This window comes from Triplophysa rosa, linkage group LG4 (genome assembly GCF_024868665.1).
Source record: "Triplophysa rosa linkage group LG4, Trosa_1v2, whole genome shotgun sequence".
NCBI classification, from domain to species: Eukaryota; Metazoa; Chordata; class Actinopteri; order Cypriniformes; family Nemacheilidae; genus Triplophysa; species Triplophysa rosa.
In genome coordinates, this window is record NC_079893.1 from 16,687,713 (window position 1) to 16,707,482 (window position 19,770).

The 19,770-nt window shown below is 37.5% G+C and overlaps 1 protein-coding gene across 1 annotated transcript in view; it reads left to right on the forward strand.

The window, feature by feature from the left end:
- Positions 1–3,539: 3,539 nt before the first annotated feature.
- The window catches only part of poll (polymerase (DNA directed), lambda), a 60,558-nt gene continuing 44,327 nt past the window's right edge, over positions 3,540–19,770 (forward strand). Inside the window, exons 1-5 of the mRNA XM_057330995.1 lie at positions 3,540–3,653; positions 3,955–4,081; positions 14,415–14,712; positions 14,917–15,025; positions 15,110–15,409. Coding sequence (XP_057186978.1) covers positions 3,973–4,081; positions 14,415–14,712; positions 14,917–15,025; positions 15,110–15,409 — 816 coding nt within the window. The 5' untranslated portion in view covers positions 3,540–3,653; positions 3,955–3,972. The remainder of the gene's footprint in view (positions 3,654–3,954; positions 4,082–14,414; positions 14,713–14,916; positions 15,026–15,109; positions 15,410–19,770) is intronic.

A 19,770-nucleotide genomic window follows, 5' to 3' on the forward strand; every position in this document is an offset into this window, starting at 1 on the left:
CTCACTGGCATTCAATTCAATGTCATGTTAATTTATAGTGCTTTTACAATTTGCATTGCATCAAAGCAACTATACAAGAAAACCAAAACCAAGATAAACAAAAGTTGAACACACACACACAAAAAACAATAAAAATAAAAAATCTGATCAACCTTGAAAGTAATATGGAAATTGTCATGCATTGCAACACATTTCTTCTCACTTTCCATTTTTCGTCCATTTTCTCTGCGGCTAAAGAAACTCTTAAGTCTCTTAAAAGACCTCCTCGCTACTCCTAAAATTTTTGACCTTAAGAGCTCTTTTAAGGGTTAAGACGCTTTATGAATTCATTTTTTCTTTACCAGGATATTTTCTATAATTTTAAGGGGAAACGCCCACATTTCTAAGAATTTTCTTAGAATTTTGTCACTAGGAGCAATTCTTTACGCTAAGATTTTTCATGAATACGGGCCCAGGGGCCGTATGTATAAAACTTCTCAAAAATGCTCTCAAGAGTTGTCTTAAACTTTGATTTAAGTGTAAAAAAAATCTTAGTAAGAAGTAGGACTTTTTTAAGAGTAGGAGCCTTTTATAAAGAAGCTAAAAGCAACTTTCAGTCAAGTTTAAGACTGATTCTTAAGTTCTGACTTAAGTGTTGTAAATTAAGCACTACAATGAATTAAACACAAAATGGCCGCACTTGACCTCTGAATCAGCCAATAGGGAGCCTGCAAGGGTGAAGTCGCAGCAGTATGACACAATTAATTTACGATTTAAATAAGATATTACAATAATTTTAATATTTCAATTTATTTGAGAAATACTTTTTTGAAATGTGTGCAAAAAGATTACAAGTAATTTTATTTGACACAATTTTGCACAGTTTTATGACTTTCCACACAATAATTAAATGGATATGTGGTACCATTTAAGTAATTAAGCTGATGAATCACATCATTATAAATTTCACTTACACCTGTATATAAAGGAAAGACCAAAGTTGCAAACTGTTAAAAATGTATTCAAAAAGAAAACCAAACTGGTCCAAGGAAGAAAATGTTGTTCTAGTGCAGTCCGTCCTTAAATGTAAGGAGGTGATAAGAGGAAAATTCAGTCCAACTTTAACAAGTAAGGACAAAAAAAATGCATGGCAACAACAGATTACAATGACTATAAATACAGCATTTCCTCGGACAAGACGGTCAGCAGAGGATTGTGAGAAAATATATTCATATTTATATTATTACTTTTATATTACATGATGGTGTCCGTGTGGTCAGCAGCAGAGTTCTATGTAAAATAGGTGGAGGCCCTCAATGTAAACCTCTGTCTGAGATTGCCGAGATAGTAGAGGAGATACTTGGAACAGCCAATCCTTCCATTTGTGGCATAGCAGAAGCCCCAGACTCTGCACTACTGAAGTTGAAGGAGTTACAAAGATGGTAAGAAGAAAACGATACATGTAATAATATGTTTGTCTTTTTTATAAATTTATATTAGCTACTTTAATCTATGGACATGAAAAAGACTTCGGATTGAATAAACATGTTTATTCAATTTTTTGCATGTGAATAGTGTGGATGATGCTGGAGCTGGTCCATCTGACGCATCTTCTCCTGTATCATCTCAGGACATCTCCCTGTGTCCTCCAGATGAGCCTTCTGCCTCACAAGACACAGGGTTTGCACAGGGCGCAGCCCCTGAGGACGACATTGAGTCTCTTAAAATAAAGAAGCTCAAATTAGAAATAAAGTTGCTGGAAATTCAAAATGAATATTACGCGCTAAAATTGCAAAAATTAAAGAATACTTAATGATTGTACATATGATTTGTGTAAATAAAACTGTGTAATGACAAATCTATTGTTACTTATTTTCTACAAGTTTTGCTTACCCAAAATGTAAGTTAACAAAGCAGTCCCTTGATGCTCTTCTTGAAATGGTTTGTAATGCGTGGTCAGTGGTATTGTCATCGTCGTTATTCTCATCAGGATCACTGTCGTCGTCATCATGATCATCATCACCATCATCATCATCAAGCAGTGGGAGGTTACGAGCTTTGCAAATATTGTGCAAAATGCCACAAGCCATAATGCGACTAGCACGCTCAGGGCAGTGTCGAATTTCTCCATGAAGGACATGGAATCTCCTTTTCAGCTGTCCAATTCCTCTCTCCACCACTGCTCTTGTTTCTTTGTGTGCTCTTGATGATGCAAAAACAATAAAACAACATAGCTCAGAGAAGTCAAGAATGCACTCATTGAACAAAATTGGTATCTTAGTTCAGTCCAATACAATACCTGTTATAATTGAGCTGCTGTTCTCCTTGTGGTCTTCTGTAAGGGGTGAGAAGCCAGCGTTTTAAAGGGTAACCCGAGTCACCCAGCAGATGACATCCAGAGCGAACATAATTTTGTTCGAATAACCCAGTGAAAGGGGTTCTGGGAAGGAACCCGAGCATCATGCGTTGACCCTGGCCATTTTGCTACAAGATCTAGAATCTTGTAATTGGCATCAATTACAACTTGAACATTGATGCTGTGGAATCCTTTTCGATTGACATATGTCTCCTCATTCACAGTTGGAGCAATAATGTGAACCTGGGTGCCATCAATGGCTCCAACAACTCCAGGGAAGCCTGCAATCCTCATAAAATCTGCTTGCTTTTGCTGTATTGTTTGAAGGTCAGTTGAAAAGTCGATGAACTGCCTTACTATGTCTGGTGTGGTTAGGGCTGCAACAGTGGTATTTAAGACCCTGCTAACTGTGGACTGTGATGGCCCCAAGTCATCACTGGTGCATTGCTGCATTTTTCCAGTCGCCAAGAAATGCAGAGTCATTACTACTTTCATTTCTGCAGTTAAAGCATTGTTTCGTAGAGTGGGAGAAGTTATAGAATTTCTGACTAAGTCGGTAACAAAAACAATAACTTGACGATCAAGCCTGTAACGTTTTATCAACTCCCTGTCATCATATAATTCCAAAACATTCTTCCGTTGTTGGAAAGTGCGCAGCCTCCTCTCAGCTGCCATCTTGTTACTCCTAACTATTTTAGGAGACCTCTTCAGCTCTCTTAAATAATTTAGGAGCTGAGACCTAGTCTTAACACTTATGAACCTTTATGAATAACTCTTATTCTTAAGTGTAAGAATAAGAGTAAAATTATGTCATTCTTAGAATTTTGACACACTTAAAAGTACAATTTGACTCTGTGTGGCTTTATACATACGGGCCCAGATCTTTAGCAGACATCTTACAGATGTACATGTCCTAACTGGGTAGTTCATTTTAAATTACCTTACAATTTTAAGAAAACGTTAGCAACTTTTTGTATAATCTGTCATTGAGTTTTGCCTGAGATCTCGATGCTTTTACAAGCTTTTTACCAGTAGGTGGCACCAGCTCACGGTGTTTCGAACGCTTCGAAAACCTGAATCATTTTGCGAAGGAATTTATTCAAAGTTACGAACAGCTTCGTTTCTCCCATCACTACTCGACACCGGTACCGATCGAGTAATGACACAACTGTCAACGAAACACCCGAAACTGCCATAAATAGTTTTGACCGGAAGTAGACACATTTTCGAACATGCGCAGTACAAACAGTGTTTCCGGTACATATAGAGTAGTGACATTCACATACAGTATGTTTTTTCTTTGAACGAGAAGGGTTAGGTATGTGGAATTGTTTTTATTTACTTATGTTGTTAACGCATTACTGTTTAAAATGTAATTCTTGATATATTGTATTTCTAGTACAGCCATGTGTTGCTTTATGCACAATTGCACATCGATCCTCGCTTCTTGACAGAAGCATACCTGTTTTGCCATAAAGTAACGTTAGTCTATGGTCAGTGTTTGCGTAGCCTTCTAGTAACAGGTTAAAGGATAATCTTTTTATGTGGTCTTGACACGACTGCAGGTTCGATCTGTAACGTTATCTGTGATCGTGATATTTGTTTTGTATTTTTCAAAGGAGCTTTCCCTGGCCGGCATGGAGGGTTATGGTATCCTAAAAGATTTTCTTAAAGTGAAGAGACCAAGGCCTAGTGAATGGAAGGATGCGACACCTCTCAAGAGGACTCCTACTGAATCAATAGCAGGTCCAATTCTCATAATGGGACATACTTGAGAAAAGCCCCAGCAAGCAATTTCGCGTCTAATAGCCGTCCAAACACAGCCCAGACGTCAAGGCAAAATGTGGGGTGTCAGTGAAAATCTAATAGACGTTTAACTATAGCATAAGAATAGACTAGTCATCAATTAGACAGCTATTGAACGACTACGTGTATCGTCTAATAGACGGTGAATATGTGTCTAGGCTAAAACAAGACTAAATTTGGGCTGTCAGTGAAAATCTAATAGACGTCTAACCATAACTTTAGAATAGGCTAGTCATCAATTAGACAGCATATAACGATAACGTCATCAAATAGAAAAAAAAACAATGGCTACAAAAATATTTTTATTCATCAAAACAACTTAAAACTTTTATTAAGAACATTTAATAACTCTGAAAAATAAAAACATGGAAGGAAGAAAATAAAATGTTATTTATACAATATAGTTACAATAAATATTATCGATTATGATAATGATAAAAATATGGAAAATTGTCCAAAAGCAACTTAAGATATAACATATTAAAAATGACAAAATAAAAATGTAAATAACTTAACCCTATTCTAAAATAATAAATCTAATACAAATCAATAGCGAAATTAAAAGGTTAACCCTTTTGTTGGTTTAGTTATTTTAACGAACAAACAACCAACAATGAACTTTAAGGAAAATATGAATGGTTGGTTTTATTTCTTCATCCCCTCTCATCTTCTCCCTGGTGCTTGCTGGGAAGTTGATTATCAGATCATCTGCCAAATAAGAAAATAAAAACATGCATGAGAAAAGTATTTTTTACTTTAATATCAGTAATTAAAACTGGAGTCATTGTCTTTAGCTTGGAGGCACACTAGGGATGTGCAACATAACTTTTTTTCAAGTTTTTAATAATCGTATTATATTGTCTTTATACAATGCCATACATTTCTTTGTTTTATGCAAAGCATGCTAGATCATCTTCTTATTAAAACTTACCTTACCAAAAACAAAGCTCATTTTTCTATATCATAATGATCTAAAGAATAAAATATATTAATGGCTTTCATATAAAATTCTAATAGGTTGCACATGTTGGATTCTGATAATTAGAGTTTATGGCCACACGGAAACACTGGCATGTAAGTTCACGTTTAAGCTAACCACAACATGACTCCACACTGTTAAGCCGCTAAAATGATAGTGTTCCTACACACGATAACAAATATTGTAGATAAAAATAATGAACACAAAAGAAAACGAAAACACACATACTTACAAGACAAGAGCAGGAATGTCCTATCACGCTTGCTGTTTGTCCGATACTCTCCACACTCCGTCCCACACGAAATGCTCTCTCAATTCAAAAGACGCGTTCACGCGAGATCTGGCAACAGTGATGCTACTATCTTTCAAGTCTCGCGTTGCCAGAAGTCAAGAATTGTAATTGCATTTATGTTTAATTTGTTAAAATGAAAGAAAAATAATATTGTAGAATGTGCATTTGATGATGTCATAACAAACTATTTTTGTCATAAAATTAATGTAATAAAAAACAAACCACTTTTTGGCTAAACTCGTCTGAATCAGGACTAAACCAAGCTGTTGAAATTAGACTTTGCCTCGATTTCGCTGGGTGGACTAAAAGCAGACTGCACATAGCCCATCCGATTCAGAGCTAAATCATGACTACAGATCGACCATGTAATGAAATGACACTACATTTGATATTTGACTTGCTGATTTTTTTTAAATATAGAACATGATAAGATACATCAACAATCTCTGCGCTAACTGGCCAAAGACCGAAAATGAACCAGTCTTGACTACACGTGGGCTACAAATAGTCGGTCTTAATTGGAGCTAGATCGTGGCTACGCACAAAACATGTCAAAGAAATAAAACCAAAAGCCTTAATCACTGTTGGTTTTGTTTACATGATGGAATATCATACAAGTATTTTTAGGCAAAAACGACATGTTACCAAATTCAAGGTTATTTGGGCTAGAAGTGGGTTACTCATAGCCGGACTATATATGGTCTATACTCAACCGAGACGTTGAAATGGGCTCTCACTAAATCCTTGGTGTTTCGAGTCAGATCCGTGGGCGTGGCTTGTTGGTTTTGACTAAATCCTTGGTGTTTCAAGTCTTACGAAACCTTTACCCTAACCTACACCCTAACCATAACCTTACTCTAACCATCTAAACTACCTATGATTGTTAAAATCACCGTGATGACGTCAGACTCGAAACACCAAGGATTGCTTGCTTGGAATCTCAATGTACATTATATTTTTGACCCTGCGCAAAGCCCGCCCTGTTTTGCTACGTTCAACATCAGCCAAAGCGCTGATCTAATTAACTGTTAAAAATTATGCAGTATTGAAGTGCGCAAGCCCAGTGGCGGTAGCTAAATAGCCACAACCAACAGAATGGTGAATAGCAACAGGGCTCGCATAATATCGGCGTTATAATCAATCAAACTCTAGGCGAAGGGTCAATTATGTAATTTATATCAAGATAATTTAAAGAACACCAAAATGAATTAGATTTTATGAACATTTATGAATTTTAGCAGACATTACATACATTTCTTCACTTGTGCTGTTGCCTGTGTTGCCCTAAATCTAATATGCAATGCAATGTGTGGGGCCCCTCCACGCTCTGTATCAAGTAAATTGTTATTAGGGGTATCCCTGAATAAAGATTTACATAGTCGAATCAGAATTGTCAGTCAAACTAGTCATTTAAATGGTAAGCTCCTACTAGTCGACATTGAAAACAACAGTCGATTACACGAAAAAATGACAGAAAATGTCATGATTGAAATTACTTTCATTTTAATGTTTTGTCCAAAACCCTTTTAAATTACATACTAAAACAATATGTTTGATAAAAGAATTATTAATAGTCTTTAAAAGTGTATCAGGAACGAAATGTTTTAATTTGAGGTCCGATCAAGCATGCGTTTCCTTTGTGCCAATTGCAGCACGCTCAGAATTGACCTCTTGAAAGACTAGTTGTGGGGGTGTTCTGAAAACGGGTAGGTTTTATGCAAACTATGTCATATCAAAGTTGCATAATAATAATTTCACTGGAGCCATGCGTAACCATACTGTATTGGGTTATTGACGCGATGCGGAAAATGTGGACGGAAGCGTGGAATGCTGGCATAAAACGAAAAAGTAGATAATGATCTAAAGCTACACACAGTTATGTAAGCAATTACTAAATATCAATATTTTAATATTTAAAATGCATGGAAGACGGATTGACTTTATTTGATGTCAGAATGCATCTTGAGCACTCTCAATAAAACTTGAGATGAAAATGTCTCAGCTTTTAGATTCACAGAACTTTGAAATGTATTTTATTATAATATTTGTCACAAAAAAAGCGCTGGAACAAACATGATTGCTTGGCACCGTTACAGTATCTGTGTGCCCTTGCAGAGTTTGCGCAGATTCCTCAGACTGAGTAATTGTTCACAAACATTGAGCCGACTTCATCCGAGCATAATGCTTGCAAAATAATATTAACATCATCACACGCGTACTCGAGTGTTTAGCCTATGCTCTATAAATGAGCTAATATGGGCAGTATTAGGTGCTTTTTCATTCGCTCTTGGCGGGATCTAATGCGTTGTGTAGCTTGTTCTGTACTTTTTTCCATTGCTTTCTATTCGCTTTGTTTACACAAATTGCTTTGCTTTATAAATAATAAAAACATGATATAATGTAGGCTATCTTGTTTGTTGATAGGCTATTGGCCTGCCCTAATTATAACTTGTAGGCTACTTAAATTGCGACATAATTAAAAAAAGCAATGTTTTTTTCATTCAACGTCATTTAAATAAACAAATAATGAAACATTCGTTTTTAAGCTTTTAATTAATTGTTGTTAAATATTTTAAGTTTTATGATAGACAGACTTTTACTAAAATTGTATTTAATTTGATTACTAAAATTTAATTGAACTTTTAGAGTCCGAAAAAACAGGAGAAGGAGAAAATAAAATTGATTTGTATAGGCTACATATTTTAAACCCTAAGCAAACAAATGCTCATCACATCACTTCTTGCAGCCAATAAAATGATCCAGTCAGGGCTGGCGCATCAGCAAATGCAGAAATATCTATGATCATAAAGTAAGGAAAGTGGAACACATATGTTTTAGCTACATTAAATATGGGATATGAACAGTTTGATTAATAGCCTGCATTCTTAAGTCTTTAAATGTATTACATAGGCCCTAAGCAAAGTTTTTGGACCGCCTTCTGGGCCATTCTTAGTTTTAGACTAGTCGACTACACAGTTACAAAACTTTAGTTTAAACGACTGTCAAATTAGTCGTAGCGCACATCCCTATAGTCGACTGATAGTCGAATGCGTGTGGGGACGACACCAGGTGGTTAAGGGTACAGCGCAAGTGCAGCACAACATTGATGCATCAAAAAACAATCACACATTAATTTACTCGCTTGCACGCTTGCTTTCAGTGCTGTGAATGACAAGTTCAGAAAGTCTGCGCCGTGCTTGTTATATGCGGTGATTTAGATTATATTACTTTATTATTATTTTTTGTATCATGCAGCGCAAAGTTCAGTCTACGTAAAGAACCACGTGCATTTACAGACCATGTGTTAATTAATATTGAAATGCCCAAACATTCAACAAGTGACAAATGTTTGGAAACGGTGTAGGCCTACACATTCATTTGCAAGTCATCTTTAGGTGGGCGTACCTGTCAGTACAATTGCTTTGGAACCTGATGTTCCAAATATGGTAAGAGGCGTTACCATCACATGCTTGCAGTATTCGACCAATCACTACGTACTGGTTAACTGGCCAATCATAGCACGCCTCACTTTTCAGAGCTATGAGCTTTGTAAAAAAATCTGCACGTTTCAGAGAGGCGGGACAAAGAGGAGGTACAAACATGCACGGTATGTGGAAATACAGCATTTTTTAACCTTATACACATTGCATTACATCTAAAACAAACGATAGTATTCGTTATAGCCGTGTCATATGACCCCTTTAATATTTCTTAAAAAATTTAATGCCAAGTTGAGTATGTCAAGAAAAAATGGCTCCCCTCTTATCAATTTTTGTAAAAAGGCCTAAATACACTAGCACATCTTTTTATTACTTGTATATTTATTGACCTTTTTAACTTTAGCATGTTATTATTTTAATTGAATGTTTATATATTATTAGGGATAAAATGAATATGCCAGAAGAACTGCCTCAACGTCGTACTTATCCAAAGTTTACCTCAATATGCAGATAAAAACAAAAAGCGCGAGATGTTTGTCCCTTCATGCGCTCCGTTGTGCATTGTTTTCAGGTGATTAGCAGTTAGTAGCCTGCCTTGTATATTCAATTCCAACTTTTCTCACGGTCTCCTGCCTAATTTTTTATGAATTTAGACCACCGAGATCGATTTCAATCATTTAAGCAGGCTTCCAAAAAACTGCCACTGTACTATCAGAAGTAAAAACAATGCGTGCTGCTCCCCCAGTTGCTATTCGCCAGAATCAAACCATAGAGTTTAACTGGCTGCACATTATGCGGTTTTAAAAAGTCCTTCGCGATTGTTGCTGGCCGTCTCACTGTACGCAGGGGCGGACTTACCCATTAGGCAAAGGTAGGCATTCGCCTGGGGCCCCAAACTACCAGGGGCCTCCAAAAGGAAGGGGCGGACTTAACCAATAAGCCATGTCACTAGCCACGTAGAGCCCCAAGTAATCATCAAATGTATAGATTAGAGTGGATCATTCCATTAGCACCGTATATGCGCGAGAAGAGTTCGACACTAGAGAAAGTTAACGCAACGGCAGAATTAGTAGAACTCCCCATAGCGAGAGTGTCACTGTGTGGTACATTAGCTGCAAAACGAAGTTAAAGTCGCAGGGAAATACAACAACAAAGAACGCAGCTACACCGGCGGAGAGGAAAAAAGACGATTTACAAAAGATTGTTGCCAAAGTCTCTGCTTTTTCCCCACACAAACACCACCGCTGCTCCTACAGCAGTAGCGTATCTCTCTCCCGCCAGACACAGCACTCTCCCCAGGGCTCTAGACTAACTTTTTGCACTGGTTGCACTGGTGCGCCTAACTTTTTTCTTAGGTGCACCAGCACAAAAGTTAGGTGCAACCAAATTTTCGACCGCATCGCATTTAACACCGCAGTTTTACAACTTCACTTTTTTTTAAAATCGGTGTCCATATAGGCAATATTGACTTGTAAATGATTAACTAACAATCTGGTCAACATAAAGTTCTTTATTTGAAGCACAATTCTACAAGAAAGCAGGGCTCTAGACTAACACTTGAGAGAGGTGGCACTGGTGCTACCAAGTTATTCAGTTGGTGGCACCAGCCCTTAATTTGATAGCACCAGAGTCGTGGGGTGAGGTAAGAAAAAAGAATCACTAAAACTTCATTAAAATGTGTTTAATACATTAATAAATCAATTAGAAATGAATACAAATCATTGTTTATGATTGAATTATTTTTTTTGTATATGTAAACTCTCTTTCAACACTTTACCATATTTAAAGCACATCTTTCTTAAAGCTACTTTCTTCCTTTATTTGTTGTGAACGACTCCTATAAGAGAACACAATTCCTTTAATATCAGTGAGTGTTTTTGGGCCCGTCCGTTGTTGTTTGATGAACATTATAAACAGAGATCTTTATTATGCTGCTGCCCCTTTAAGAGCTCGCGCAATATACTGGAACACGTGTTTTGTTTCCCAACTGTTTGGTCACGAAACAAACTGAATACCTTTACAAGGTTTCTTGTTAATATGGGAATTTTTAGGTTATTTTGTGTTAATATGTCCGTTTCAGAGTAAGAAGGCGTGAAAGAGAACTCCGTTTAGTATTTTGTGCTCTGACTCTCTGGGCGCGCGCATATCTCAAACAACCCGCGAGACCTGAAGGCTTTTAGTGATTATTCTTCATGAAAGCTGCATTGATACACGTTTGGCTTCTATCAATAGCGACTCACAAATAAATAGTATTTAGCGTGATGTATAACGTTTTGTATGCTTTGCAGTATTGTTAGAGATCTTTATACAATAGTTCAGTGCTTAAAGTTTAAACACGTGTTTCCTGCATTAGCTTCACATGCATACAATACTTGCAACACATTTCGTTATCTTTGCTGTTTTGTACCTTAGCAGGGGAAATTCTTGTATTCTGCATATTTATTTAAGTTGCAAGATTGAGCGCTTCACTCGTCTGCTCTTTCGGTCCTTCGCCTCTTACCCGTAACCCGCGAATTACGTCTTTGGGGGCGGGGCACTGATAGATAAGTGAATGGTTGAAGGAGGGGAGACGAAAATGAGTGACTGAATGCGCAGCTTGCGCAATATAACATTTCTGCGCATTAAATTTATAATACGCAAAAATTATATATTGATCAGTTTGACAGTCGCACCGGTGCGACCATTAAGAAAAACTTGTCGCACTGGCAGGAAAATTTGTCGCAAAATGAGACCATTTAGTCGCAGTCTAGCGTGTCAGAGCATTGGTTATGATTTTCGGACGGATCAGGCCTTAACTTAACATTCTTAACGAAAAAGTTGTCAATCGTTCTTTTCATCTTCTCTCATCATCCGCGGCTACATCCACTCTGTTTATCTGACGGGCCTATAGGCTACTCACCTCTCTGTCCGACTGCAGCACAGCATTTTCAAACGTACACACACGTACAGGAATATCTGGACCACGGCCAATCAGAGGGGGGTCCGCCCTTCACTATCTCTGATTGGTTTAGACCACGATATGGGCCTAATGTGTCTGTTGTTGAACCACAGGGAGACTTTCGCAGAGACTTTTTTTCCCTCGAACGGCTGGTCGCACCGGTGCGACCTCAGATTTTTTTTAGTCGCACCATTGAGAAATTAGGTCGCATGTGCGACCAAATTGGTCGCACTCTAGAGCCCTGCTCCCGGCCACGAGCAATGATAATGTGCCGGTGAGTATTTCTCCATGAACACCGACAACAGTTGTAATGACTGACGACCAAAACATCTGTCAAACAAAGAGCGCTGTGCGCTTGGTAGGAGAGGGCCAGATCAAAGGTAGAAAGGTTGTTTGGCTCCGCTGCGCATACCAATGGGAACATAAAGACATAATATAATAACGTCAGTGCAGTGCTAACGATTCGTACTGTACGCATTAGTGCAGAAATTTGGTCACATTTAAATGCATGAAAGTACGGAGAGAGGGCACACTTTGTATATAATAATCTCAGATCAGGGTTTTTCCTTCATAAAGAATTTGGAGGCGGCCGCCTCAATCAAATTTCGTGCCACCTTAGACTCTCATCAAAAATATGTCGAGTGTCTTCACAAAAAACACTGCGTGCATTATTAAACAGATTGACATTTGTAACTGCAGTTATGAAACAATGGAGGCGCAGTTTCGTTACCAGCAGTGAGACGCTGAAGAGTTCAGTAAAAGAGCTATATTAGGAGCTGTATTAGCTCTGTTTCACGGCTGTTCAGGAGTTTTACGTTCAATTTACATTTTCTTGAATTTCTTGAAAAGATTTCCTAAATTAACTTGCTGTACATCATTCTAATGTTTTTAGCTGTGAAGTTGGCTCGGTGAATCAGCGTTATTCTGTACACAGCGAGTTCGCCAGTATGAACGCACATTGTGATCAGAACGACTCGCAAACAAATGACTCCTTTGAACCAATTCGTTTACACAGAATGTAAGAGATCAGTGAATCGTTCAAAGCTCAGTGAACTACAAGAGAACGTAGGGTGTGAATGAGTTTTGCTCATTTAGTTAGACTGGTTACTTATGGGCTAAAAAGTCTCATAAAAAAGGCTTATATTAAAATGTTCAACTTTTCTGTTTGATTGAATAAATTTAATGCTTCATATAACTTATTACTTTTCATTTCATATATTTTTTTAGAACTTTAATATAAGTGTTTTGTTAAGACACTTATCCCATGTTTTTCATTTGGGATTTCATTATTATATATATTTTTAATTAGTCAGTATCTGTGTTTATTAAGCTTAGTTTTCCCCTGTCACTTTGACTGGTTTAGTTGTGTTCTTCTTAGGGGGAAGAAAAATAAGGGTTCCAGTAAAATAAAATGGTGCATAGTTGGGGCCCCCATACATGGATTTGCCTAGGGCCCCCAAATCACTAAATCCACCCCTGGCCTCAGCCAAATTTCGTGCTTCCCCAGACTCTCGTCAAAAATATGTCGAGACTTCACTAAAAACACTGCGTGCATTAAACAGATTGTCATTTGTAACTGCAGTTGCAGCATTACGCCACAATGCAGGCGCTGTTTCGTTACCAGCACAGTGAAACGCTGAAGAGTTCAGTAAAAGAGCTATATTAGGAGCTGTATTAGCTGTGTTTTTACGTTAAATTTCTTTAAAAGGTTTCCTAAATGAACTTGCTGTACATCATTGTAATATTTTTAGCTGTGAAGTTGGCTTGTTGAATCAGCGTTATTCTGTACACAGCGAGTTCGTCAGTATGAATGCACATTGTGATCAGAAAGACTCGCAAACAAATGACTCCTTTGAACCAATTTGTTTACACAGAATGTAAGAAATCGGTGAATCGTTCAAAGCTCAGTGAACTACTCTTTTTTTTCATTTGGGAATTCATTATTATTTCCCTGTCATGCATTAGGCGTGGGAAATGTCCTATTGGGCAATTCCTGAAATAGTGGGATTATAACACCTAGTCCTATTAAGCAAATATTTTTTAATTGGTGATTATCTGTGTTTATTAAGCTTAGTTTTCCTCTGTCACTTTGACAGGGGATGAAAAATTGTGTGCTTTGAGGAGGAAGAAAATAAGGGTTGCAGTAAAGTAAAATGGCACATAGTTTAGGGCCACTATACATGGATTTGCTTAGGGCCCCCAAATCCCTAAATCCGCCCCTGACTGTACGAACATGATCCTAGCTATATAAGTCATGTCACTGTGAAATCTTAGTTGTCATAATGTACAACAATAAAGACTTCTTAAAACTTAGTATTATTTCACTATAAAAATTCTTTAGTGCAGTGGGAGCGCTTTGGCTGATGTCAGACATAGCAAAAGGGGGAGGGCTTTGAGAAGTGTCAATTGTGTAGTTATTGCTTTGCTAGCAGCATAGAGCTACTGTAATTATTACAACTGTAGGATAAAGTTTCTCTATTACATAAGAACATTTTTTTCTATTAAAACATTAATAGCAGCTGTGCTCTCTCTGACATTTACAGTTTAATTACACAGTTTTATTATTATGATATATTTATTAAAAGTAGTTTTAGTGTTTTAATAGTCTCTTCTTTTTCTTTCAGACACAGTTTTTAAGGGAGTCACAGTATACATTGTTCCAGCTGGTATAGGGAAAGCCAGGTGTGAAATATTTCATCGGCAGATCACCCAAAATGGAGGACAGTCCATGTCCATATTCTCACTCAACTGTACACATGTGGTAGTGGACGATTCTGTAAATGGTGAGAGAGCTTTGAGGCTCTTAAAAGTAGAAAGACTTCCCCCTGGTGTTCAGCTGGTGAAATGCACTTGGTTGAGTGCCTGCATCAATGAGAAAAGATTATTAGGTTCTGAAGACTACAGCCTCCTTCCTCCTGAGAGGTAGGGCACCATTTGCTTACTTGTGCAAAGTTAACCATATAACCAAATGCTTGTGGTCGATATATTGTTTGGCAGACTATTGTTTAATTTACATATTTCCTCTGTTGAGAAATTGGAAAGAAAAATATATTTAATGAGCATGTCCACTTAAACACTGTAATTATTTAATAAGCATGTCCAGTTACACGCAGTGTTTTTCTGTAGTCTCCCAATTGCTCTTGCTGTGGAGTCACATGAGCCTGTGGTTGCCGCAGTGTCAGAGGAAGCAGCACAGGATCTGTTGGTTCCAACTCAAGTAGATCTCAGAGAAACAGTGAGAAAGAGTGGGACCACTTCTTAAATGTATGTTGTGTTTTTTTTAACACAAAGATTTTAAATGACTTATTTTCACATTCAGGAAGAACATGATGAGGAAGATGGGGTATCACAGAAGGACTTAGAAGCCTTGATCAGTGGCATTCACCCATCTGACAGCAACCAAGAACTGAGTTTGGCAGAGAATCCAGTTTTGTCTGGGAAGTGGGTTTGTTCGCAGCCGTCAACTAGTAAAGGGGAAAACCATAACAAGCACATTACAGACAAGTTGGAGCCACTGGCTAAAGCTTATATGCACACAGGCGATAAATGGAGAGCTCTGGGCTACACTAAAGCAATCAATGCCCTTAAGAGCTATCATAAGCCCATCACTTCATATGAGGTCAGTTTAAGTAAAGTGAATATGTGTCACTGAATGTTTTGGGGGCGGTTTCCCAGACAGGGATCAATTTTAAATAGGACTAGCAGGGCTCTAGACTAACTTTTTGCACTGGTTGCACTGGTGCACAAAAGTTAGGTGCACCCAAATTTTCGACCGCATCGCATTTAACACCGCAGTTTTACAAGTTCACTTTTTTTAATAAATCGCTGTCCATATAGGCAATATTGACTTGTAAATGATTAACTAACAATCTGGTCAACATAAAGTTCTTTATTTGAAGCACAATTCTACAAGAAAGCAGGGCTCTAGACTAACACTTGAGAGAGGTGGCACTGGTGCTACCAAGTTATTCAGTTGGTGGCACCAGTCCTTAATTTGATAGCACCAGAGTCGTGGGGTGAGGTAAGAAAAAAGAATGACTAAAACTTCATTAAAATGTGTTTAACACATTAGTAAATCAATTAGAAATTAATACAAATCATTGTTTATGATTGAATTATTTTTATTGTATATGTAAACTCTCTTTCAACACTTTACCATATTTAAAGCACATCTTTCTTAAAGCTACTTTCTTCCTTTATTTGTTGTGAACGACTCCTATAAGAGAACACAATTCCTTTAATATCAGTAAGTGTTTTTGGGCCCGTCCGTTGTTGTTTGATGAACATGATAAACAGAGATCTTTATTATGCTGCTGCCCCTTTAAGAGCTCGCGCAATATACTGGAACACGTGTTTTGTTTCCCAACTGTTTGGTCACGAAACAAACTGAATACCTTTACAAGGTTTCTTGTTAATATGGAAATTTTTAGGTTATTTTGTGTTAATATGTCCGTTTCAGAGGAAGAATGTGTGAAAGAGAACTCCGTTTAGTATTTTGTGCTCTGACTCTCTGGGCGCGCGCATATCTCAAACAACCCGCGAGACCTGAAGGCTTTTAGTGATTATTCTTCCTTAAAGCTGCATTGATACACGTTTGGCTTTTATCAATAGCGACTCACAAATAAATAGTATTTAGCATAATTTATACCGTTTTGTATGCTTTGCAGTATTGTTAGAGATCTTTATACAATAGTTCAGTGCTTAAAGTTTAAACACGTGTTTCCTGCATTAGCTTCACATGCATACAATACTTGCAACACATTTCGTTATCTTTGCTGCTTTGTACCTTAGCAGGGGAAATTCTTGTATTCTGCATATTTATTTCAGTTGCAAGATTGAGCACTTCACTCGTCTGCTCTTTCGGTCCTTTGCCTCTTACCCATAACCCGCGAATTACGTCTTTGGGGGCGGGGGCACTGATAGATAAGGAGTGGTTGAAGGAGGGGAGACGAAAATGAGTGACTGGATGCGCAGCTTGCGCAATATAACATTTCTGCGCATTAAATTTATAATACGCAAAAATTATATATTGATCAGTTTGACAGTCGCACCGGTGTGACCATTAAGAAAAACTTGTCGCACTGGCAGGAAAATTTGTAGCAAAATAAGACCATTTAGTCGCAGTCTAGCATGTCAGAGCATTGGTTATGATTTTCGGACGGATCAGGCCTTATCTTAACATTCTTAACGAAAAAGTTGTCAATCGTTCTTTTCATCTTCTCTCATCATCCGCGGCTACATCCACTCTGTTTATCTGACGGGCCTAGGCTACTCACCTCTCTGTCCGACTGCAGCACAGCATTTTCAAATGTACACACATGTACAGGAATATCTGGACCACGGCCAATCAGAGGGGGGTCCGCCCTTCACTATCTCTGATTGGTTTAGACCACGATATGGGCCTAATGTGTCTGTTGTTGAACCACAGGGAGACTTTCGCAGAGACTTTTTTTCCCTCCAACGGCTGGTCGCACCGGTGCGACCTCAGAATTTTTTTAGTCGCACCATTGAGAAATTAGGTCGCATGTGCGACCAAATTGGTCGCACTCTAGAGCCCTGACTAGGGCTTAGTTAAATTACGATATATAAGTTTTTAAAAGCATACTTTACAAACAAACATAACTGTGTGCATCCTGAGACAAAACAATCACACTGATATATTTTAAGACATTTCAGTGCAAGTTGTTTTCGTTCAAGACACCGCTAACATTTAAATTGGTCTGGGAGTAGGTTTAAGCCCTGGCTGGGAAACTGCCCCATAGGGTTTACTGAGGTGCTAATTTGTGTTGCTGTAATTGTTTACTCAAAAATTCTGTCATCTTGTACTCACTGTTAGATTTTCTTGAATTTGGCTGAGCAGTTGTTGGGTGGCTTGCCAATGCACTAGAAATATCCTAGTACACAAATGAAGAAAGCAGGTCCAAGTGCTTGTAAAAGAGTTTATTAAAGGTGGTAGTGTAGCATGGTTCTTCCTTTGCGATGTTCTTGTGCCAACCTTCTACATTCTTAACCCAGAACTTAACCCAAGGTACTGTCTGTGTGAGCAGACCTTTATACCTGGGGTGTATTCCAGAAAGTTGGTTATGTGACATACCCGGGTAAATTTAAGGGTTAGTTACCGGATAACCCCAACTTTCGGTTCCAAAAACAGAGATAACTTTGAGGGTATGTAAGTAACCATAGCAACTTACTCTCTGAAGATAACCTGCTCCGGAGCAGGTTATGTTCCAGGGTTAGTTCATTTTAAGGAAATGTTACTAAGCTTTAGGGGTTGTCTGCGCATGTGTGTGCGTTTTTGATGAGCATCAAGTGGGCGTGGAAGCACAGATTACGTATGAAATAATGAAATAATCTTTAAATAAAATAATGTAAGCTGTTATTGTTAAACTTTATGTAGGCTATTTATATTAAATATTGTATATACTTTGAATTAGGTTTGTTAAAACATCTCCAAATATCACTGGATAAATATACACATCTTGCAATTTCCTACAGTTAAAGGATGTTAATAGTGAAGTATTTTAACTCCTGAGGATTGCACATCATTACTCTTGTCCACTTATTATGCAATATTTGATGCATTGGGTCTAAGATAGTTGTGGCCTAATGGTCAGAGAGACAGATTTAAAACTTCAAAGGTTGCAAATTCGATTCCCAGGCTGGCAGGTTTCCGAGGCTTTATTAGGTGACCCCCCCCCAATGGGATTACCATGGCATATTGTTCACATATTTAAATTCTTATTATAATTTTAAATCCATTTACATAAAAAAATACATAAAAAACTTAAACTTAAGGTTTTTCATACTGACTGTATTCCGTAAAAATGTCTTTCTGATCATCAGCCTCCTCCTACAGTTTAGCATTGAAAGGCCTTTCTCCAAATTACAATTAGCCTTTCAGAATAGGACATTTCCACCTCTTTTAACATTTGGAAAGCCATGGCCTTTTAGCAAACTAAGTCAAAAGAAACAAACAAAAAACCTAAATGTATGTGTATTCGAAAGGGATATATAAAGGCTACATGATTATTATGTATATATGACTGGGCCTAACATTTTAAACCTCTACCTCATGTCACAGCAGACCTTCATCCTCTGCTGTAAATTAATTATCATACATAGTGTAGTGTACTGAAAAGCATTTCACATTTTTTTCCCCAAAATTATGACCAATGTAGTAGTTTCTAGAATTAATTAGTCTCCATTAATATGACTACATCAGCAACTGTTGCAAATAAAGCTGATACAATGCAAAATCAGTTTTCAGAAAACCAAATAAAGGTATATTTTTTAAGGAACATACAGAGAAGGAACAAAAAAGAGGTTTAATACTGCCTTCAAAATTACCAATGTGATACATATACACAACACAATTTTGGTAAAATACCATGGTAAACACGTTAAAATTACAGTTACAAACATCTCTGGTTTATGTAACAAAGATAGCCATGATGAGTATATATTTTAAATATTATAGTATAAAAATAGTGCATATATTTAAAATATTTATATCTTTAATTAAATAATTAATTTATAGCATTTATAGTTTTATAAACACATAACCTAAATAATTTAATTTTATGATTTTTAACCCGCACTTTATACACTGATGCAGATTTAAGTCTGTGAAAAAAAACTCTGATTTATAAAGTTGTTTTACAGTCAAAAACTTTAAGCTTCCCGGCCATTTCCATGGTGTCTCGTGAAATCTGTGATCCATTGACAATGTCTTCATGTTGTTTCTGTGAGCGCGCGTTAACTATGGGTATCTTTCAGGAGGTTGATTAAACTAACTCTTCTCAGGTGATTTGGAACCGACATACCCAGAGTAAGCAAGGTTTGGGTTAATCAACCGAGAATTCAGGGTTTAGCTGACGGTAAGTTAACACCCCTGGTAACACATGTGACACAAACAATGCAGTGACACCCCATGGAGAATCCATGGGAAAGTGACCTGATAGGACCTCCCCTATGGACACC